This window comes from Anomalospiza imberbis, chromosome 6, assembly GCF_031753505.1.
Source record: "Anomalospiza imberbis isolate Cuckoo-Finch-1a 21T00152 chromosome 6, ASM3175350v1, whole genome shotgun sequence".
NCBI classification, from domain to species: Eukaryota; Metazoa; Chordata; class Aves; order Passeriformes; family Viduidae; genus Anomalospiza; species Anomalospiza imberbis.
Window position 1 is genome coordinate 37,763,604 of NC_089686.1, and position 24,447 is coordinate 37,788,050.

General features: G+C 39.7%; 2 protein-coding genes across 2 annotated transcripts in view; one reads left to right on the forward strand and one right to left on the reverse strand.

The window, feature by feature from the left end:
- The window catches only part of OIP5 (Opa interacting protein 5), a 273,973-nt gene that overhangs the window by 22,459 nt on the left and 227,067 nt on the right, over positions 1-24,447 (forward strand). The gene's annotated exons all lie outside the window — the stretch shown is intronic.
- Positions 1,913-21,458, reverse strand: CHP1 (calcineurin like EF-hand protein 1). Its single transcript, XM_068193472.1, has 7 exons — positions 21,235-21,458; positions 14,316-14,388; positions 7,233-7,313; positions 5,874-6,001; positions 4,914-4,975; positions 3,834-3,956; positions 1,913-2,536 (listed from the first exon to the last, which is right to left on the reverse strand). The coding sequence occupies exons 1-7, from the start codon at positions 21,299-21,301 to the stop codon at positions 2,483-2,485; spliced, it is 588 nt and encodes a 195-aa protein (XP_068049573.1). The 5' UTR covers positions 21,302-21,458; the 3' UTR covers positions 1,913-2,482.

Genomic DNA, 24,447 nt, shown 5'->3' on the forward strand with positions numbered 1-24,447 from the left:
TATGCTAAAAATACTACTTTTGTAGAAATCTGCTTGTATCTGTACAGCTTAGTTAAATTTAACAAATTTAAGATCTCAGGTCTTTAAAACTCCTCTTACTCTCTACCACATTTTAAACTATATGTTATATATATATAGTTTTCATAATGTTGAGTAAGATATTTACATGTGATTTATTCTCCTAATGGCAAACTTAGATTCTGATAGGTGAGAATCTTTTTTTTTTTAATTGTAGGAAGGTTGGTTGTTCTTTGATTGATTGTGTTATGGGTTTTTTTGGCTTTTTTTTTGCAGTACACCTGTTAAACTGTTTGCGTTCACCTTCAAGCACATTAGCAAAAATATCTGACATCTGAGGTGGGAGCTTGTAGGAACATATGTCACAAATGAGCCCTGCCTGTCCTTTTCTGGAGCTCATGTTTTGCACTGGTTTCTGCCAGCAGAACAAAGGATTATCAATACTCTGACAACAAGCTCAGTTACAAGAAACTGATCTGTAAGACCTGCTAGCACCATTCTCACTGGTATTCAGCTTTTCCAGTAATTAAAGGATAGATGGTTGCCCTACAGGAAGAGCTGGGGGATGGTTTGGGGTTTTTTTTTTTATTTATACAATGGAAGGTTTATTTATGGATTGATAAATACAATATCCAGTCTCACTGGGACAATAAGGCACAACTGTAGGTTACAACTATAGTGTCAGAAGACAGCAATGCCTACTTCTATGCAAATCACAAAGCCTACAAGCAATTTTTACTTTTCATTAGCACTGTTACATTCCTATTTTACATGAGGCAGTTATAAAAGTATAATGTTTCTTTCTCATACAGAGTAGAGCTTTTTAATTTACATTTCTTTCTGGAACTGTGCTGCACTCTGCAAAACTATCAACTGCAACATTTTACTTTTGAATTCCTTTATTTAAAACAAATCAAAAATCCTTCAGAGACTTGCATGTTATCTTTCAAGGAAAGTGATGACTGAAGGAACTGAGAAAAAAGGAAATGCACGTTCAACAGTAGTTTTGAGACTGGTAAGTATTTATAGAAACATTAGCATATGACAGAGAAGCAGTTCTAACACCGATTCTTCAATAAACAAGCTCCCAAGATTTTTTGGTTTTATTGGAAGTATCTTCCAGATTGTGGAATGCTCCAGCTGAACTACACGAGATCATTGTTATGGAATATTAGTAAAGGAAAATTGTTACTATTGATCCTTCAAGGATTCCGATCTCTTGAATTTATCAGCATTACATTAATAGTATTAATCATCTTACACTTGCAAAGAGATTTGTATAGAAATTCATTCTGAAATAACTGGGATAATATGATCTTTCCCAAACTGTATTCTTATGCCAGAGCTTTCTTAAATACAGCTACCAACCTCAACACAAATATAACAGACTAGGACTTTCATACTGGAAAATATAAATAATTACTCATTATGCAGGCCACTATAATTGGGGAAAAAACCCTATGAAATCAGTTTCACAATTTCGTGTTTCATGAGACTATTACCAGGGGGCAGTTACAGAACTACAAATCCAGATTTTAGCATGACTGGTTTTCTTGCATTTTGTACTCTGGTAAACAAATTTACACTTCCAGAAGCAAAACCACCCTGATGAGGGGAGGGATCATAGACATAAACAATCTGGAGAGGACACTTCATGGTCCACCAGCTGTCAAGCCTGCAAGCTATGCAAAGGAAAGAAACAAGTTCCTGCCTCTGCTACTAGAACAGTTCAAGTGACATAGTGCAGATTTCCTATTTCTTTTGAGAATACCACAGCCTGTCCCCACCATAGATTCTAGTATTGTCCCTGTGAATTCATTCCACGAAGAACAAAATCTATTCACAGTACTTTAAAGTACTCTTAGCTATCATCATGCATTTGTGCTAGTTGTACAATGAAGCCATAGAAACTGAGAAGTACTCAAGTAAAAGGCAGACTTAGAAGCACTGAAGAAACAAGTCTGCATGTAAAGAGCCAAATGGGAAAGGGGCACAAATACTTTTTTTAAAAAAGGCAGCTGTAATGTGGCAAAAGTGAATAATTATCAATGCACCTAGTATTTGAGTAGATGCTTGTCTCTGAAATGTTTCAGAGGGCACTTCTGTGGCATGTTCCTGTTTTTCCATTCTCAGATTCAGAGCTCAGAAGAATCAGTTTGTAGATTAAACAGTAGTGTTTAAGGAGAGACATTTTTACTGAAACAGTAGTGCAGAAGGAGACAAGAGAAAGGGCAACTAACCCAGGATGGACAGCATTAAAAAAGCTCCTTTTCCAAGTTGTGTGGCAGCCATTTCCCTTTGTTCCTGTTGCACAGGAATGTTCACATTGGTAGAACAAATCAGGGAGGGGTTGGAGATGTATTGTATATGCACCAGTAGCAATGCTCTGGGGTATGGTGCTAAGGAGAAAATGAAGTTCTATTCATTACATAGTTGGAGTAGAAAGGAAGAGGCTCTCCATCCATCAGTGAAGGAATCGAATGCTCATTTTCTGCTCTACATCCACCTTCTCCAAAACCTGCAATAAAATTGAGAAACAGCTCCTTAAGTTACTGTACATATCTCCTACAAGGTTTCTTATTCTAGTAGTGAGGAAATGGGCAGGAACATGGGATGTCTTCAATTCTGCATGCCAGTCCTTCATCTAGATGGAGACTCATTGTGGGCTAAGGTCGGTCCAAGGGAAAGAACTTAGCCATCAAAGCCACAAGAAGGCTGTCAATCAAAATGTAACTAATGTGGTTTCAGTCTGCCAACAACACAGAAAGGCCTGGATTTCCAAAACTAGACTGTGTGGTAATGTCCAGCCAGGAACCACAAGGGAGAATGGAGTAGAGAAAGGGATGTGAGCAATCACTGAAGAGCAAAATCAAGACCAGAGCACCACTAACGTAGATCATTGTAAAACTGGGGTGGCAAGTTCATTCACTAGATTGCTATTAACACTGAGGCATGAAGACATTACTCTGCTCCAGGCTGTTTCAAGCAGTAGACATCAGTGCTCCAAGATGAAAGTAATTTATGTTTGAAGAGACCTCTGAAGTCTTTCAATCCAATCCCTCAATTCCTACTTAAAGCAGGATCTGCTAAATCAGGTTGCTCAGGGCTTTGTCCTGGTTAAGCTTTAACTATCTCCAAGGAAGGAATTTCTACATCTTTCAGAAGCTATGACCATCCTCTTAGTAAAAAGTTTTCCTTAGAGCAAACCACGATTTCCCATGTTGCAACTTGTTTCTGTTGCCTCTTGTCATCTCCAAGATAAGTCTAGTTCCTCTTGTCAATAGTATCCCATTAAGTAGCTGAAATTGTTCTGCTACAGGATAACTTTCTCCACTGATTATCTAAAATGGCTCCCTACTATTACCTATTTTGGACTATCAAAACATGTAATTCAAAGTACCAGAGCTAGGAACTTGAATACCAGTATTAGTTGTGTTGCTAACAGATGAAATCTACACGTGAAAGCTGATCAGTGCTATTACAGCAGAATTAATCTGTTCTAACCATGCTGGTCAGGTTACTTGTGCAGAAAGAAGCAGTTGCAAAACAAAAAGTGAGAGTTCTTCAGTATATGCAGGGCTGTAGCTTTATTTAAGAGTATAAAGAAACGTGTGGACTAACTATTAGCACCCTGACAGTATTAAAAAAAAACAAAACATGACTAATAAAGGAATGAAAAAGCTAGCAGAAGGCTTTGCTCAAATGCAGGCACGGCTATTTCAACGACTTCCTCTCTGTTCCCATTTGCATTTGTCTGAATGACTTGCTCATTACTGAGCAGCTTCATTAAGTCATTAAAAACATAATTTACAAACCTTTACAAATTCTGCAAAGGAGATGGCACTATCTCCATCTTGATCAGCTTCCTGGATAGTCCTGTCAGCAATGCTGCCCAGCTGTTCATCAGAAATATTTACACCAACCATCATCCGTAATACCTGTAGCATACAAAATAACCATCACTGACATAGGAACAGAAGTATTCTTAGTGCTTTCTTTTTATGTATACCGTCAAAATAACACCACACAACATTTTCACTGAAGTAATTTCTAGCCAGACTTCTGTTGTCCTTTGTACATTAAGTCTTTCATGAAATACAGGTATCTTTTGCAGCCACCACTGACAAAGAATCCTGCTTTTTCACTAGGCAGCAGGAAGAGGCAGAAGCAAAAGAAAACTTTTGGAACTAGGAATGAGTAATTTTGTCCAATGGTTCTACTTTTCCCCCCAGAAAACATACCAGCATTTGATTTAATATCTGCTGTTTGAGATATTTGCCTACAGGAATCTTGAAAGTACAGTTGTCCAGTGACAACTGCCATTACCCTCCACATTCAGTAAAGCATTTTCTGAGCAGACAGAAGAGGGCAGTTCCAGTCAAAAGCAAACCTTTTTCTTACATCAGGAACCACAAATTGTCATGTGTACTTCCCAGGATTAGTAGCATGTAATTACTCCTAGCACAAGCCTAGTTTCATACATATGCAGAACTGATGAACTTTGATTACCTTTGCTGCAATTTCAAGAAGTTTTATTTGGTACAGAGGATGCACAGAGGATCAGGCGAACAACCTAATCCACCTCAGTGACTGTCCTTTTGAAATCCTTTTAGAAGCACCTTTGAAAGTTACGGAAGGTAGTTCTTAAGGGGCTTAGTGTATTTGTTGAATATTTAGGTGTCTCTAGGATTTAAGGCAACAGGATCTGCCTAGCCTACCAAATAAGAATAAAATCCCATACCATATCTAAAGCTTTAAGGCAGAGGTAAGCAAAGCCACCACATTACTCCTGCAGTTCTTTTGAGAAAACTGTTGCAACTCCCCTCTTCTAAGTGAGTATGAAGTCACAGAGAACATCATGATTGAGTCATTCAAAGCAGCTCTGTGCTATTTACCTGGAGAAGCTCATCCCTGGAAATTTTGTCATCTTTATCTAGATCGTATAATCGAAAAGCAACTACAGGGAAGACAGAAGGAAAGAAGGAGCAGTTACATTCAAGTGCCATTATTTTTCTTCATAACAATAGATTTATCTAAAAGAAAAACAACAAAACTAAGTACTTGTAAATTATTTTAAGAGAATTAGCTTAGAATTTTAATTCACCATAAAACTCATGCTCAGTTCCCTAAAATATTGTTACCACACACAGGAATAGCCTTATTGGCAATAATAGAAAAAATTTATGTTCACAAGCACTCTGCTTGCTTTAGGGTATTTCCTAAAAACCTCAAGTCATGGAAGAAAAATTATCACTAAGATACATTCAGACCTTTAATTTCAGAGCCAACCATTTTTACATTAACATTCATTCTCTTTGACTATATTCTGGATGTGATACAACAGAGATTTTTAGAGCTCTGAGGACTGTTGCCAACTTTGATTAGCAAGAAAGAGCATTCTGCTCATATACTGTAGGCAGACATCCAAATACTTAAGAAAGTACTCAGCTGAAGTCAGGGGAAAAAAGCAGAATTACATGGAAGAACTGGAGAAATAAGCATAAAAGCTCATTATGTATGGAATGTGGCTTCTAAATCTGAAATAATTTTGAATACAAAATTATTTTGAAACACTTCTAAGACATTTGCAAAGTGCATATATATTACTCAAGAGTCAACTAATTCCACCAAATTCTAATATAACAATGGCTCAATTGTTGACATTCTGAACAGATAAGGTTCCAAGTAAGCTTTTTAAAAAATCAGGCATTAGAAGAGATCATTGCACAGGAAATAACTGTGCAGGAGATCCCAAGCCCCCTTCCTCCTTTCCTAAGAGGGGAAAAAAAACCCCAACCCAACAAGAAAGAAGATGGAAAAATAATTGATTCTATAGGAAGGTTCATATTTCTTACAGTGGAGCTTGTTACTTCTGCTGTTCAGTGGTTCTGGTCCATTCTGGTCTTTGCTCTTTTCATTATCTTCTATGGGTCGGAAGTGGGCTAGTGTCCTCATGAATCCACGGAAATTCACCTGGTCCTCTCTGCGTAAGCATTTCAGCAGCTCAGTTTTTGGCATACCTTATACAAGCTCTTCATTTCAGTAAAGAACACTATTAATATCCAAAGTTCCAAGACCATGTGAACTCTTTCATTCCCACCTCCCCAGGGTTTGGCTGCCTATGCTGTTGCACGCTGGGATCATGCTGTTATGAAGTATGATGTGTAAAAAAAACAGAAGCTGTGAGAAATCTTACTGAGGACTCCCCTTCCCTGACCTGCAAAATCTGTTTAAGCTGAAGCCCTCACCCTTAACCCATGCCTGAGCTATGCTGCAGCTATGCCCAAATGTAGCAATGTATCTTGCAGATCTGGACCCCTGGATTGACTTGATACTAGTTTCAGCACTGTCAAGCACAGAACTGTTGGTTGACCTGACTGCAGTCACTGCGCCTGCTCTGCTTTTTGTGTTCAGGTGTGTGCCCTTCTTCAGCCAGTACATTACCCCTTCCAGCTTTGCTGTCACCCTTGGCCCCTGTCTGTGGGGCTGTCATTGCTCACTGCTCTCTGACAAAGACTTCTCTAGTTTCTGTGGGAACCAGCCATGTAAGTACTTCCCAGGATGCCTGCTTTCTATTCAGTAAACCCTGCCTTGTTTTAGCTGATATTATGACTTGATTGGACAATCCAACCTTCATCAATCAGTAATAGCAACTGTGCTCAAGAGAGTCCATAGAACAATCCAGAGAGGTATAATGAAGAGAGACAATACTGAAAATTTGATCATCTCTTTGGATTTGTGTTAGAAGTGTCATAAACTATGCCTTAAATGTAATAAAAACCTAAAATCAAGCAACCAAAAAAGCCAATCTAATAACAATGGTACACTTACTATATCAGATACATTAAGACGAAATTAGTTAATTGTAATGCTACTTAACACAGAATAGTGTTGATACAAGTTTGCTTTAAGAACCAAAGTCTATACACAGCCTGGAATTTCTTCCTAAGTGTTCAGTAGTTTAGGAAGAAGAGGGGAAAACTCTGGCAGAAGCCTGAGTTTGTCAATAAATAAAGCACAAAAAAGTCTTGTAAAGTCATAAAGTATTTCTCATTAAGAGAATTAAAATATGCTGAGGAAATTATGTACCCACACATACTGCACGGCAAGTTTGAAGTGTTCAGTTATTAGTCAATTCAGATTCTGTGCTTTAATTGTCAGCATTTCACTCCTATGAAAATGTCTTCTCATAAATTCAGTTTGTTGAAACTCACCCTTCTGGAAAGAAGGCGTTGATAATTCTGTCTCCGAGTGGATTGATGGCAAGCTCTGGAATCCGCTGGAAGTCTTCACGGCTAAGGAAAGCAAGAACACAACCAGTCAGCATAAAGTTGAAGCCAGAGAAGAAGGTGCTTAAAAAGAATTCACAGTAAAACATCAGTGGAATCCTATTTATGCATCAGTGGAATCCTATTATCAAAATTTGGTGATTTTGAAAATGCAACTTTTTAAATCATGTTTTCTTTATGACTAATGGCACAAAATAAAGCAAAAGACAATGCCAAATCTATATTGTGTTACAAACTAGCAGTGCTCATTTATCATGTTAACAGCACTTCTCAGACACTAACATCATTTGTGCTAGAAACCTTACTATAATGATGCCAACTAGTTTGTAGTGTAAGGAAAGGAAAGCTGCTGAAATTGTTTTGAAAGAAATTACAGCTCCAAGACAAAAATATTCATTAAGGTTTTTAAATAATTATTTTGGTACTTAATCATATGAGTTGTCACAACTTTTCCAGACTGCCTCATTTCAGATTCTGGAAGAATACCATACTTCTCCAAGAATATTATAGGTCATTAGCATGTTCCGATAGATGTTTTTTTGTTTGTTTATGCAACAAATCTGTATCTTAATATAAACACCAAATTTCAGATTATTTTAGCTTCAGCCAAGCAGTATTCTTATTTTAAACTGGCAATTTTACACTTTTACAGGCACCTGTACACCAGATATAATTTCACCAGTACAGGCAATACTCACTGCTCTTGCCAGCCATTCTCTTTTCTGGTCGTGATTATATGTACACAACACAATATAAACACAGCTATGCCTACATTGTTATTCTTCTGATCTGAAAGACATCATGAGCTGTACTACAATACATATTTTAGAACAGTATGACATGAACACAGGCTTCATTTTCCTATTAGAACTGCACTAGTATTTTCTCTTTTCTTTCAACCTAACAGACTGTCAGTGACAGCAAAGTGGGTAATCTTGATGTGACCAAGGCAAACACACCAAATGTGTCTTAGTGAGCAGGTTTGGTTGCTTTCTTTTTCCTTACAACAGAACAGAGCAACTTACCAGTCAGTTCAAGATGTACTTCATAATCATCTAGATTTTAAATTGCAAACAACAAAGGAGTTAGGCTGTAAAAAATTCCCACCCTATTCTGTCTGGATGTGTAACTAGACGTTTCCTGCCCAATCTCCAGAAATATTAGCAGTTCCCTTCAAGTCAAATACAGTCCCATTGGTTTTGAACTTGGGGTCAAAGTCTCAAAATTGATGACTGAATGTTTCCTACTTTTCAAAACTATGCTCACAAACTAAACTGGCAACAAGGACTGACTCATGACATCATTAAACCAAAAACCTGGCTTACTAAAGTAAACACAACCAAATTTTGAGATTATTTAAATATGAAAGCCTTTTATAGTGCTGTGATAATAAAGGGTAAAAAAGAAATTGGCTGACTTTATCACCAGTCTAGCTAGGGAAAGGCAGAGAAGCAAGATATTCTAGTTTTAAATGTATTCTAAAGCAGTTTTTGCACCCAGTCACCGCCACAACACTGTTAAGAATCCTAATTACAGTGCATCTGTTAGAACATGGTTAAACTGTCTGACCTTCTAACAGAGTGACCTGACCATATTTTTAAGTTATCCCAACAAACTTCTGCTCTGACCAGGTCCCATATTATTTTTAATAGGCAAAGTTAACATCTGTTTAGCACGATCAGCTTGTTACCAGACCCTTCAGGACTGCTGCATTTTAAGCTATTGCTGAAGGGCAAAGTATGCATTAGTGATTTAAGCAGGAGATGCAGTGATGTGGAAAGCCTGTGTCCTAATAACAATATTTTAACAGCAAACTTCAATGTCAATACTAACTTTATAACCTAAAAGCAGCAGCTGCCCTCTCTTCTATGTAGAGCAAAGTCCTAATGCTTCAGAATTTTTTACTTGCATATCATGACTTTTTAGTATTCAGCCTCGGTAGACACTTGGCATTTCAGCCTCCAGTGATTTTGTTTTCTAACAGGAGATTAACAATTAACCACAAATAATTCCCTGGTTTCAAATCTATTTGTTCTGTCATTATCAGGGCTGCAGTAGGGCACTTTTGCTTATTAAGAGCACATTACTGAGTGAGTGTTATAACTGAAATAGCTGCAACAGCCATAAAAGCAAATGAATGTGAGGTAAGTTATTCTCCACTTTATAAAGCTAAGCTTTCCTGGAGTCATTAGGGACCAACTTCACCTGGCTGAAGCTGGCACTTACATGAAATTTAATACCCTCTACTTCTTCTGTGTTCATGGGCAACAAGGCTCTTCTAAGGTATCTTTACATGAACCTGGCTGTTGTGAAATCTTTGCTTAAATGCAACAAGCAAAGCAACCTTTAATTGCATGTGAACATTACGCAGGCCGACCATTTAATACATACACCAGTGTATTCACAATTAGATGTAATTTTGCAGCAAAGAATTTCTAGATTCTAAGCAAGACAAGTGTTCCTAAGCTGAGTATTCCCTCCAAGGCACAGAGCAGATCCCTACTGTAAATGTGGTTCTGCCTTATCCCAAAGACTGCAAGAAGCCTACAAGACCCTTTTTTTCCTTCCATTTCTGGTTTTCAATTCTTCTGTTACTTCTGTATGCTAGCAAAACACCAGGGATGAGGAGGGGTATCTAGAGCTGCGGGACAGTAAAATAATGGAAAGGAAAACAACCCCATATATATGCGCATCAGAAGTGGTAGAGGAAAGATGCCCAGAGGACACAGATAACAAGAAATTACTTGAAGAGGGGAAATAATTAAAAGCAATAAGGTGTGTCATGCAAGTTGGTCAAAAATATTTAAGAGCTTACTACTGAAGAGGTTCAATTTCTCCACTCCCTTGCTAACATCAGCTTTGTCATTCATCTGACCTTTTGATGATCTGATGAATGTATTCCCCATAAAAATCTCCCTACGTTCCCCCTCTCCAATTAACTTTCTGTTGAATTCACAACTTGAGGCAGTTCAAAAACTTCAAAAAATCTAAGAGCACCACAGCTGACAATGAGGTGCTGGAAGCCTGGAGAAGTTATGGGGAAACAATACCAATATTCCTCCCCACCTTCAAGATTGTGTCATCCATCTCATCTAACTCCATCCTTACACATGCTCTATACAAATGTTAAAAGTTGCTTAACTATCACAGCACTAATTGGTTCATAAACGTAAGGCCAAGGAGTATGCAAAAAGGTGATAATTAGATGAGCAATAAGGAAGGAAAGAAAAAAGGCAGCATGCATGAAGTGTGGTTGAAGATGCAAGTATAGACTATTCTTGTACCCTGTCTTTTCCAATCCAAACCCATATCCTTCCTGCCTTTCCTATTTTAGCTAAAGCTAAAAATGCTTTGCATTTTCTTGAGCAAAAGTAAAGAATCCCACATTCAGAGAGCTAGCTTTTACGTTTTGCAATCTTGCAGTACCCGTTTGAACTAATAAGAACAAGCCTGACATCTTTCCAGACCCAGATGGTTCAGTCAGCTGACAAACACTGACAGATGGCCTGGCTGGCTCATGTTACCCTTCTCTCAGGATCAGAGGCTTTCTGAAGTTCTCCAGAAGACATGTGTGAACAGCTTTCATAAACATGAGATATGCATAAACAGCTCAGTGTGTCTATCCTCTGTAGCTACCAGCTTTCAGAACATTCTTCCATGCTTACCAGGCTATACCAATTACTGTGCAGTAAAAACCACTTCTCAAGTGCTTAAACTGTCTTAGTCCCAGTGCCCAAGAAACTGCTGTTATGTGGGAGGTTCCATACAAAAGTTACACGCAAAGATTGCAGTTTACAAAAGTAGCTCCTTTTATAGCTCTATAAATGTCTGTCTAGAGCTACTTACTAGTAGATAAACTTTGGATCAAAGGTATTCTTGTGTGGTGTACTCTACAGTACCAGCCCAACAGAGAGACTCACTAAGCAATCACATATTTACCCTGTTCATGCTATACTATTTCCTCATATTGGAAATCAGCATGTAAGTAAGGAAACATGCACTCTTTTCCTCCTGAGCTATAGTTAGGATGTAGACAGAACAAGTATGTTCCAGATTTCACAATTTAGATGTAGCTATGGACAACCAAGGGTATCAGTCTTGTGTTTTTGCAACTCAGCATGTCACAATATTGAAATCAAAGGTGACAAAAGAATTTTCAAGAACAGTTTTGTCCTGTCTTTTCCAACATGGTTTTGTTCAGATGGTGGAAGTCTGAGGGAACTTACTCATTTTGTTTAGAAAAAGTGAAGCTAAGGAAAAATATAAAATTTTTCTACACTTTTAAAGAAAGGTGAAGGTAAACTTGACATTTTTACCTTTACATGTAAAAACGGCTATAGTCGCTTAGAGAATAAATATGAGAGAGGGAAAGAAAGGAAGCAAAAACCAAAAACTTTTTGAAGACCAAGCTTTGTCTTTATCGATAACCATCTCTAATATTTCATTTATGTAATTCTTTAAAAACAAAGTGCCTTGAAATTACACATAGAAACATCTGGCTATGAAAGATTTCTGCTTTTGATTACAGTTCTAGGAACTACCAGGATTAATCATCATCTGCCAGATTTTCTGTACAAAGTGCTCTTTACTTTGCTCTTCTTCAGAAGGATGATACACATTTAAAGATTTATTTCATTACATAAAGAACTGACTGACATTTATTTTCCTAATCACAGTCACATGAGTGATTTTGTCATGTTTGATTTGTAAGCCAAAGGTGTAAGTCATCCTTACGGAAACAATAAATCTTGCTCACAGGAAACAAACAGAAGACATACCCTCTAAACTGTTCGGTGGTAGTAAGCAAATGATAACTTCTTCTTACTTGTCTTAAAGCAGCAAGTTCTCCTTGATCAGTATCTCAGAAACCAACATCTACAACCTTCCAAGCTGTAGTTCTTGCTCTCTCAATCTATTTTTCAGGAAGTAGTTTTCCATTACTTAAATTTAATAGTTGTCTGCATTTCGTGGGTACCAGAACAAGTTTAAAAAATTGAATGCCACTCTTAAGTCAGACATGTTTGAGAGTGGGCTATGCTGAGGGGCTAAGACTGCAAGTTAAGGGATCATAATATGCACAGTTGCTGGGATTTCCCAAACAACCTCCACTTCCTTTCCTAGGTACCACATGATTATCAACAATGGAAGTCTACCTCCTCCTGATGCATAATACTGTGAAACTAAGCATTGTGCAACAGACATTCATAACATATTTAATCAATTACTCCTCTTACATAAACTGAGTACAATCACTTTGACATTTATACAAACCTTATGGATTCAGTAAGTGAATTTAGTGTTGGAGAATGCAGAAGAGTTGAAGAAGAGCACATCCTAGGTTCAAATTGTGCTAGACTAATCCAGTAGCCATCTATGAATATTAAACTCACATATAAAGTTTGAAAAGGCTGTTAATGTTCTTTTCCAAAAAATTTTAAACATAAGGAGTATCAACCTTATCCACAATCTCATCAGTTGATCACTACATCAGAATTGCCAATGCTACAATTTATATAATACATTGGTTTTAGTGTCAGACTGGGCTTTTGGAAGTTCCTGCATATCCCAATCCAAGACAATTTTTTTTCATGCACAATCCATTTAGTCATCCCTTCAGCTATGCAAGTCTAGAAATTTACAGTACAGCCATAGTCCAAATCACTGGAGTCAATCAGCCTCAAAACCTACACAAGGCAAATAGGGAGGGAGAATATTTTTAAGCCAAAATAATCATTCTGTAGTCCTGTTTACCATACAATTCCACATCCAATTACTTAAATGCTGAGAAGTCAGCAACTTGTGGCACTAGAAGGAACTGCGCATTTCCTTCAGGAAAGGACACTGCAGTAAGCCTGAAGTACTGCCAAAGACCATGTGTCTTACACTCGCCACTTTGATCTTTTAAGAGGTGATTCCAGCATTACAGTTAGGTTGGTTTATAGGCAGGCCTATAGCTTTTCTGGGTTTACAGTGCATCCTGCAGTCGTATTTTACAAGATCACATACAAAACTGCAGGTGGTGCATGAATCACTGAATTTGACTGGCATAGAGCTGCTATGAAAGAAGTTAACTCTGTAAGAGCCAGATCTCACGTTATGCTACAACAATGTCCCTTTCCCCTTCCCGCTCTCTCCTGCATTCTTCTCCAGCTTTCCTGTGCACTGTGGCTATATGGTGAATAGGAAACAAAATCCATGAGAGCACAGAAGGCTACAGAATGACAGCAGACAGAGATATATTTTAACAGGCCATCATCTCACCACAGTTTACCTTTTGGTTGAGAATACTATTTTCAGCAGATTTGGTGCATCAAACTGAAAAATATTTTGCAGATAAAGACTCACCTTTATTTAATTGACTAAGCTGTAAGAAACTAGTTTACTTCTGTAGCTTTTGACTTGTAGATAGGAAACAAACACTGAAGATCTTAGAATGTCCTGCACTACCACTTTAAATAACAGAATGTTTGTTTAGTCACAATGACTTGGTTCCAGCTCTTTTTTTATTTTTGAGCATACTAATAGATATGGGTGTCCAACAAGAGGAGCAAAGTTAAATATAGTAAATGTATTGCAAATCCAAGAAGTGTTTAAAGACACTGGATATCAGAAACAAATAAGTACAGATCTTTTTTCTTATGAAATCCAGGATAAAGATGACACAGCAGAATCATTCTCCTATTAAACAGTAGAAGCAACATTTAAAGAAAGGTAAGAAATACCAATCTAAAAGTGTTGTTTCACAATTCTGAACATCTTTTTAAGACTCTGAATACCAAATCTGAACTTTCTCCTATTAAGTACTACAAACCTTCAACACTATAGTAAAGACAGTTGGTACTTAAGAGCACCTCAGCTCTACAATTAAACCTTTCATTTAGACAGTAGGTATGAAAGAACTTGTTACAACAGCCTCAGTGATTTACCAATGAGAAAAACACACAGACATCCTGCAACAGCAAGCCACCAACACAGACCTGCCAATGCAAGTACAGCTGAATTACCCACCTAAGAGTGCCATTTTCTCCTTTGTCCAGGCTGGTGAAGCGACTGTACAGACGGGTGATTTGACTGTGGGAGACTGAAGAAAAGAAAGAAGATGACAGATTAGCATGCCAATGATAGGAGAAGACCTCATTACACTGAACTGCACTGTTGCCAGAAGCTGTATTCAAAAAAGAGTTCACATAGAACCAGTTACACTGAATGCACATGACAAGGAGCATTTAGGGACTTTGTGAGCTATAAATCACAGCTTAATATTCAAGAAACTATAAATTAGCTCATTCTTCAAAAATTTAACTCTGTTTTCTACCCATTTCTATTTTTATCTTTAACAAATTTTCGTTATCTGATTCAGTAAAAGTCAATTAAAAAGAAAAATATTTGATTCACAGTTCCACTTTATTTCATTTAATTCCTTTACAGCTAGAAATAATCTGGACACAGCCTACACTGATGACCTCTATATCACTCATGACACTAAAGACCCCTGCTATAGTATCTTTCCTTCTCTTTTGCTTATCTCTACTCCCATTGTCTTTTTTCCACCTAAAGACAGAAAGTGAACTCAGTTTTTCTGCGTGTGGAAAGTGGTCAGAGAGGCTTTAATTTTTAATTTACTTTTCTTCCTTTACAGGACTGCTGAAATCTGAACATTTTGGGGTTCATAGAATAAGAGAATAACCTGACTTAGAAGGGACCCAGAAGGACCATTGGAGTCCAGCTCCCGGCCCTGCATAGCACCATCCCCAAGAATTTCACCATGTGCCTGAGAGCACTGTCCAAACATTTCATGAACTCTGTCAGGCTGGTGCTGTATCCACTTCCCTGGGGAGCCTGTTCAAGTGCCTATTCACTCCCTGGGTGAAGAACCTTGTCCTAATGTCCATCCTAAACCTTCCCTGTCACAGCTTCATGCTTTTCCTTCAGGTCCTATCACTGCTCACCAGAGAGCAGAGATGAGGAAGGCTTTGTTCCAAAACTTGGAGTCAAAGATAGATTTATTATTAAATTCAACAGTATTTTTTAGATCCTGCATTAAACCAGCAATACTTTAGTGCCCAGCCCTCTGTTAAGATCTCTCTGCCTTCAAGGGAGTCAACAGCTCCTCCCAATTTAGTGACACTGGCAAACTCACATAGTATACCTTCGAGTCCTGCATCCAAGTTGTTTACAAAGATGTTAATGAGAACCGTCCCTGAAATGGAGCCCTGCAGAACCCTCTTAGTGGCTGGTCACTCACCTGATGTTACCCCATTCACTGTAACCCTTTGCGCCCAACCCAGGAGACAATTGCTCTAGGACACGGAATTACAAATTAAAAAGCCTATTTCTAAAGAAATTTGAGAAGGAGTTGGGACACAAAGCAAGTAGAAAGTTATTGAAGACTTTAAATCTGCAGTTTGAAACATAAGTTACAAAGGCAATAGTAAGTTCAGCATAACTGTGTCAACATTACCAAGGTACTAGACAACCCAAGATATTAGACAACTAATCTTTAGTCTGTGATGTGAGTGGGATAAACCTATATAGAATAGCAATTCCTTTAACACTAAAAGAACACTTGTCCTGGTTTCAGCTGGGACAAAGTTCATTTTCTTCTTAGTAACTGGTACAGTGCTGTGGTTTTTAGATTTCATAGGAGAAGAGCAATGACAACACAACACGCTGTTGTTTTGGCTGTTGCTAAGTCATGCTTACCCTAAGCCAAGGGCTTCTCAGTTTCCCAGGCTCTGCCAGTGAGGAGGAGCACAAAAAGCTGAGAGAGAGCACAGCCAGAACAGCTGATCTGAACTGGCCAAAGGGATCTTCTGTACCACAGAACATCATGTCCGGAGTATACAATTCCAGAGGGAATTGGCCAGGAGGGGCCAATCACAGTTTGGGGACAAGCTGGGCGTTGGTCAACAGGAGGTGAGCAGTTGTACTGTGCTTCACTTGTCTTTCTTGGGTTTTATTTCTCTTTCTTTACAATTAGTGCTATCATTGTTATTATTAACATTTTTTAAATTATTATTGTATTTTACTTGATTTTAATTATTAAACTTCTTATCTCAACCCATGGGTTTTACCTCCCCTCTCCCCCAGCTTCTCACCCCACCTTGACAGGGAGTAAGCAAGCATCTGTGTGGTACTTTGTCAGCTGAGGTTAAACCACAAGGCCCTACAGGAAATCTTGGGTTTTCAGTCTCTTCAGATGAAGTTAATAAATACATGAAATAAGACTGAATTGAATGTTAATGTTTACTAAGCAAAGGTGTGATTGTCTACAATGTTAAACTAGGATTTACTGTAATTTTCAGATTTAGTAGTTTAAAAAGCCTTCACCAGGACATGCACAATGCTTCTCTTACTTACTCAAACTTATTTGGGAAGAAGTTGCACAGTAGTGGTTTGATCTGTGACAAGTGAGGCAAATTTCTTTTTTCAGGTTTGTTCTTTCTTTCTCGAGGCTATTTGTTTAGGTTCAACAGTTCTCTCCTTTAGCATGACCTGCCAGCAACTGGATTTTCAAACACTTCCCCCCTCCCCAGCCTTCTTGTGTCCTCAGCAACTTGCATTCTTTGCATAGGATTGGACAATTTGCCCAGTTTCACCTAAGGCAACTTTTCTACAATCAGACTGGGCAGCTTGCTCGCTTTTAAGTTAAGCAATACACACAGAGAAAACAAGTACCAGTACCCTAAAGACTTCAACCTTCTGCATTTCTGATGTAATGCTTTAGATACCCTAACAACAACTGAAGGTGAAAAAAAGAAGGATGGAGTTAGATCTCCTATTAGAAGCCCCATATTCCCACTCCTCCCTGTAAACAAAGAAGGTGATGAGAATTCTACTCAGCTACCATTCCCAAACTGATGTCAGCATCTACATTTTTGGAACATCTCTGTAACAGCCAGTATGTGAGAAATAGTACGTAGCTGTTGACAGGAGAAGTGATATTTTCATTAACGTCACACTCGACAAAAAGCGTATCATAGCTCTGTGAAAAAGGAGGATGATTCAGGTCCACCAATGTCTTCTGTCGTAATTTCCTCTTGGCTCTCATCCCTCACAAAAGCTGTGTCACTGGACATTTTTCAGTGCATTTGTAAGCAAAAATAAAGATTCTCCTGAATACCTAGGAGAATGAAGATCTGCAATTTATGACTGCTTCTTGAAAATCTAAGGTTAAGGCTTAAAATTAGCTGAAACATCATTTTCTCTATACTGCTACCCCACTAAGATTCTCCTAAAAATTTTGGGTCAATGTCGGAACCCAGAATGTCCCTTGGACACTCTTGGATGTTCCGGGCCCAGGTCAGAAGCATCTGAGACCCTGGAATGCAGCCACAGACCCCTGTGGCTTTGAACTTGATCCATGGAACAATTTACCAACCTTGCAGGAAGAACAAGAAATCACAAAAGTTTAGATATTATAGTAGAAGTAGTCACAAAGTGAGAGAAGAGTTTTTGAGTGCTGTACAGGGGGGTTTTAGGCCTTGTACCAAGGGGTCTGAGTTTTGTACATGGGGGTCAGAGGTTCTAAGATGGAGGGACTTGGGTGTGCCCTGTCCTCTTTCCTTCTTCTTCCTAACCTCCATGTTCTTGGTGATGTTGGCATTCACAGATTGGTTTAGAGTAGAAAGTCACTGTTCAATATAGGTGATGGGCATTGGGGGGAAACTATAAACATCTAATACGTAATATAAGATATAAAAGAGGGCACCAGCCCCCTGGGTGTCGGAGTGTGCCCTTGCCTGACTGCTGAATGGACCGCAGCAGTTCAGGGAGAAATCTTTTAGATAACATGTAATAAACTACCTTGAGACCGGACAACAGAAGACTACTGAGTCTTTCTTTGGAGACACGGGTTGGAGAGACTTTTCCACCTTTCCGGGCCACCCCAACCAGGGGGTGAGGCCCGACAACACAACAACATTCCTACAACTGGCCTCCCTGGGAGGGCGGTGGCGAGAAGCCAATTCGCCAGACGACCTCCACCTTTCCGGCTCACCCCAACCAGGGGTGAGCTCCTACAGGTCAAGACCTCTAAATTAGGAGTGCTCTCTCTATTTTACTTATGTTAAATCACTGTAAAGTTTTTAGCAATTGGACATTCTAGTCTACAACAGTGGCATAAACTCCTATAAATATATTTATATATTTAGAAAAATATATAAATATCCATTAGAAAAATCTATTACCTGCCACTAAGCAAACATTTTTTTCTTCTGAGTTAAGGTATAAGCATTAATTTATTCTTAATCCTTGGGTAGAGTGCTTCAAAGCATGGAAACAAAGGGTGTGAACCAAACAGTTTGAATACTGTTACATTCCAACAGCTTTCCAAAAGCTTGCAACAGAATGCAGACAAGCAACATCTTGGGCCTCTCATCTGGTTTTTTTTAATAGTTGTTACTGAAATATCAAAGCAATTAGGATGACTTCAAGGTGTTTTCATGCTCAAATTTCAAAATGTTTATATGCAAAGCAAATGATTTCCAGACAACATCATGTGAGATTTAGGACTGTCAGCTTCAGGCTTCCACCTGCTGCTGAGAACCTCATGCATTACCTTTGCACATGTCTCTGAACTTACGCTACAAAGTGCTTTTCACTACCACAAAAAAAATAGAATTTTAATCCAAGCAAATTTCATTCAAGAGATTGTGTCATTGCATAGCTTTTGAAAGACTATGCTTTTAGTGCCCTAAAAGACATGTTCTTTAGGTCTGTTCTGCTGAAGAACATTAACATACAGTTTCTCACTCATGTCAGTATCATTAGCTATTCAGTTTTGTGCTACATGAAACTGAGCAGAAGTTATATAATTCCACAGTTGAACTCAAATTGGTTAAGTGTTCTACTCAGTGCTTCACACCTACCCCAGATGAACTGTAGAAAACACATTTCACAGTAAAGAGGCCAAAAAGGAATCCTTGGGAACACTTATCAGACCACCAGTTCAAGACGGACTTGTAATGCTGACAGATTTTTTTATGTCTACGAAATCCCTTTCTCAAACTCTTCAGTAGCTAAAGTACCATCAACATCAAGTTTCCAACAGACCACAGAAGTCTGTTCAGTTACACTACATTCTGCCTGTGAACTCTGATCTAGATAACCAGTGTTTGTTTGGGGTTTTTCACCACCTTGTATAAATATTTTTACCTATATGAAGTGTATAACAGTGCTAACAGCTTGGTGGAATTTTCCATCTACCTAGAGAAGCATAAAAAGCAGAGAAAAATCACATTCCTAAACTGCAGTTACAGACTGGGGAGAAGAAGAAAATTATTGATAAAGTCAATGAGACACACTGTGATGACTTACAAGCAAGCATGAGTCAGAGATTAGCAATGGTTGGTTAACAAAGTGGTATTAATTATAAAATTTACTAGATAAAAACACGGGAAAAAGAACAAACATCAGGTCACAAAGCTGAAACCCACCAGTCATAACTTTGATCATCCTCTGATGATAAAAGAAAAGCATTTAGAGGCTAACTAGAGTCAAGTGGATTTATTGCATACGATGCCTATATAGCCATCTTAATGGTATTTATTTAACTATCACGTAAGTAAACTTTAAGGAATAAAACACCACAGACAATAAATCAAGTAGCACCATGAGGAAAAATGTAAAACCTTCTGGAAAAATATTCCAGATTTGGGGTTTGGATTTTGAAGCATCTTTATAAATGAGTGGAGGCTACCTTTACTCCATGATCTTTGTGATTAAAAAGTAAAAAGCAATAGAAAGTTCTGGCTGGATAAACAGACTTTTACTTTCCTACTTGTTTATCACTGCATTTCGTGACAGATGGAAAAAGGATCATGGAAACTATGTTAACTCACTCAGCCTGCCACTACACTAGTTCCAGTGCCGTCTTAATCTTCTTCTACTCCTTTGCTGTAGCCACTCATTTTCCTGACACAAATAAACTAACACTTAAGAAGAATATGTGATACCATTTATATTGGAAAGAAAACTGAAGAAAGCATTTTCAAGTAGAAAGAACAGATAAAAACACATATTCAGAAGAAAAATTGTCAGCTGGGTACAGCATGTTAACCTGAGAAGTTTCCTGGGGAAACAAACAACAAAGGGATACCTATGATGTGATGACCTCTGCTCCCCAGATAGTTAGGAAGGCATCCTCCATTTATTATCATTTAGTGGAACTAAATCATTTATTATCATTTGCTGGAACTCTCAGGCAATCATTCTATCAGGCAAATTAACAACACTGGAGTGTAACCTTCTCTAAGATACTTTATGCATATGCAGAACAACTCGATCAAATACTGTAGGGTAAAGTATCTAAATATTAAGAGTCCAGCTTAAATAATGCTCTCCCAGTTGCTGACTAGTACAGGAATTTTCACTTCTTTTTAGTTAATAACACTTATCTCTCGTGAGTTACATTGCTTCCTTTAAGGTTTAAATGCCACACAGCATTCATTCCGAATACCCTTACGGCAACTTTAGCATCAGCCCATGAAACAAATAACACTTGGGGAAAAAAATTACTATCCAACGACAGTTTCTTTGGGTTAAAAACTGAGAGAAACTCCAGCATCAGGCATCGAGACAGAGAACTCTCCAAACCCCAAGGAGTTACCTCTGACCGAATACAATACTGCACTCAACAAGAGCACTGCTTCCCTTCTATCCCATTGGGATCTCGCTGCTGCTACCGGCAGCGGTGGGGGGGAACCGAGAGGCGCTTCCCAGGTTTCCGCGGGCCTGCCAGACATGCCCGGCGCCGGGGGCTGCGGGTGGCCGGGACCGGGCACTGCCCCGACGCGAACGCCGCGGCCGCGCGGGGCAGGGCCTGCCCGGCCCGAGGCACCGCGAGCGGCCCCGCTCCGGCCGCCGACCCCGCGTACTGCCCGCCCCGCCGCGCCGCGCCCCGCCGCGCTCAGGCTCCCGCACTCACAGCCCGTCTCCTTCTTGATCTCCTCGATCTCCTCGTCCCGCAGCAGAGTGGACGCCCGGGAACCCATCGCCGCGGCTGGGCCCGAGGGGAAGGGAAGGGAAAGGAGGGGCCGGGGGAAGAGTTACGCAGCCGAACAGCAGCGACGGCGGTGCCACAGCCGCCCCGGCACAGGCCCGACCGCGGCCGCCCCGCTGCTCTGAGGCGGAAGGCGAGCGCGCACCGACTGCCGCGGCCCCGCCCGCCGCCTCCGCCCCGCCCGGCCCGGCCCGGCCCGGCCCGGCCCCGCCCGCCTCCAGCCGCCCCTCACTCGCGCGGCGGCCGCCCACGGGCCCCGCGCGCACGCGTGTGGAAAGCTCCGGTGCGCAGCGAGAGAGCGGCCAGCGCCGGTGACTGCGTTCGTGTCGCTTCCCCACGTAGATAGCGGCGCCCGGTCCTGCGGTCTTGTTTTGTTTTGCAAATCGCAGAATCACAAAATGGGTGAGGTAGGAAGGGACGGCAGTGGGTCAGCCGGTCCAAGCTCCCTGCTCAAGCAGCGCTCGGCACAGGATCCCATTCAGATTACTCTTGAGTATCTCCAGTGAGGGAGACTCCACAAGCTCTACGGGCAACCTGTTCCAGTGCATGGTCACCCACACAATAGTTTTTTCTCATGTTCAGGTGGAACTTCTGTGCATCCATTTCTGCCCGTTGCCTCTTGTCCTGTTGCTTAGCACCGCTGAGAAGAGCCTGGCTCCATCCTCTGACACCTTCCCTTCAGATACTGATAGACATTGAAGAAGTCCACACTCAATCATGTCTTCTCAGGCCAGCTCCCTCAGCCTTTCTTCATAAGAGAGAAGCTCCAGTTGACCATTCATCCTCGTTGCGCTCCACTGGTTGCTCCAGGAGCGCCACTTCTCTCTTGTACTGAGGAAGCAAGAACTGAACACACCACTTCTGATGCAGTCACACCAGGGCTGAGTAGAGGAGCAGAATCAACCCCCTCGATCTGCTGGCAGTGCTCTTCCTAGTGCACAGGACACCATTGACCTTCTCAGCCTCAAGGGCATTGCTGGCTCATAGCTTGTTGTCCACCAGGACCCCCAGGTCTTTCTCTGCAGAGTTACTTTCAGCAGGTCAGTGGTAATGATAAGCTTTTACCCCAAAGAGTGGAACCTGATGTATGTCTGTATTTTTTCCCCTCCTTCATATCATTGAAGATCTTGGAAACTGGCAGAAGCACTCCAGGATTAAGGATAATTTTTGGTCATGGAATAGTCAATGGTGAGGCTTTGCTGACTGCATTTTGGGGCAGGGGGGTCATGCCCACCAATAGTTCAGCATTTTAAATCCTTTTTGGGTCACATCTAAATTATTCAGTTTCATTTTTTTCTCCTAAAATCAGTAGGAATTAGAATGGTGTCTAGATCGCACAGCTTTTGTTCCCCAGTTATCTCTAAGTGAAATAATAATAATATCAGCTCATTTTGGGAAGGTCTTTGGACTGTATTGCATTAAAGCCTACTGGTTAAATAACAATGGTTAATGTCCAATGAGACTGCTAATGAAAAGAACTCCTCCAAAGGTATTCAGTTGAGATAAGAATGCCCCCTTTACATCCTGAAGGCAAGTTCATTGTATGTTGTTGTACATGTGCAAGACTTTCCCTTATGGACTGTGCTGGGAAGTTAAAATATTTAAAGTTCATGTTGACTAGGTCTTACTTTTATTCACACAGGCAAAAGCATTTCTATTAAATGCTCTGTTTATCTGAGTCTCCTTCACTAATGACATAAATATGGAAGTATTTCAGAAAAACATTCCTAATGTATAAAGGTCCTGTGCATTTCTATTGGCATCTGCTTTGCTTTGGGGATAGGAGCAAAGTGCTGAGGGACAACTAGCTAGAAGGCATCTACTGGACTTACCAAGTGATTAACTTAATTCACTCTGCCTTTTTTAATGTACTTGCTTTATTCTATATCTAATAGTCTGTAAATTAATTAGTTGTAGTTCAATGCTGACTTTGTTTCTGATGGGATGCTTAAGTCATTAGACTTAACTAGTCTTTAACAAGTGTCCAAACATTGCTTTTCAGCACTAGAATATAAATTGTTTCTGTCATGGAATTAACCAGATTCGAAGAAGGGAACAGCAATGCTTTTTGAGTATATTGAAATGCTTCCTTCCTTTCACAGGAGGAGAAGGGGTGGGAGGTACTTGCTGGGGGAACCACAACTGACGTTGACTATAATTCTGATTTTCAAACTCCTTTGTGCCAAGTTTGTTTTCCTCAGCTCTAAAAAGGTGAACAAGGTGGTGTGTATAAGATTTCTTCCAAGGGAAAAGGTTCCTCCAAGGTATTGTTTACAATTCTTCTCTCTTACATTTTTCTCTCTCTTTTTTATTTTTGTTTGGTTGGCTGGTTTGATGTTGGTTGGTATTGGTTTTTGTTTCTTATCTCCTGGTAATGTTCCTAGGTAGAAGAATTTCCTTGGTTTGTTTTCTTGTCAGCTTGTGGTTTCAGGGAAAATTTCCTATGAGCATTTCACCTGTGGTGGAACAGTTCCAGAACAATTTCACAGGGAAGTTAGAGTTACATAGATGCTCTCAAAACATTTATAAGTGTGTATTCAGAAAGCTAGTAAAAATATATTTCAAACTCCTGCAGACCCATGCTCTGAGATGCTTCTCACAAGGCCACATTTGAATAGTTTATTCAAATATTGTTGGAATCCTGGATGCTGGGAATTTTAAACTTTCTGTGCTTAAAGGCACAGACCCACAGGAAAACACTACATTTGATCTGAGGTCGTGGAACAGGCTTTTAAAATTGATTAATAGCACTGGGATTATGGGTGTGTAGTTGCTTAGAAGTCTGTAATATCACAGGCTGGAAATCTTAGAGTTTGGGATTTTAGGATATAGAAATGTTGCTGATCTTTGCAGTGAACATCTGTTCAGGTTCTGCTTTCACCTTATATTTTGAGAATAAATGTGAAATTTTATCTGAGATAAGGGCTTTTTTGTGGAAAATAAGCTTATTGTTGGCTAGCTTCAGGGTCTTCTGTAAGAACTACGCAAGCTGAATTAAGGAGTTGCTTCATATGCAGCACTTCATTTTCTGAACAGAGGCAGAGGGTATTGTATGAAATATTTCTCTTTCACATTGCACCAGCATAGACATTTTAAAAATGTTTTGACTTCTGTGTTAGGTTTGGTTGTCTTGCTTGC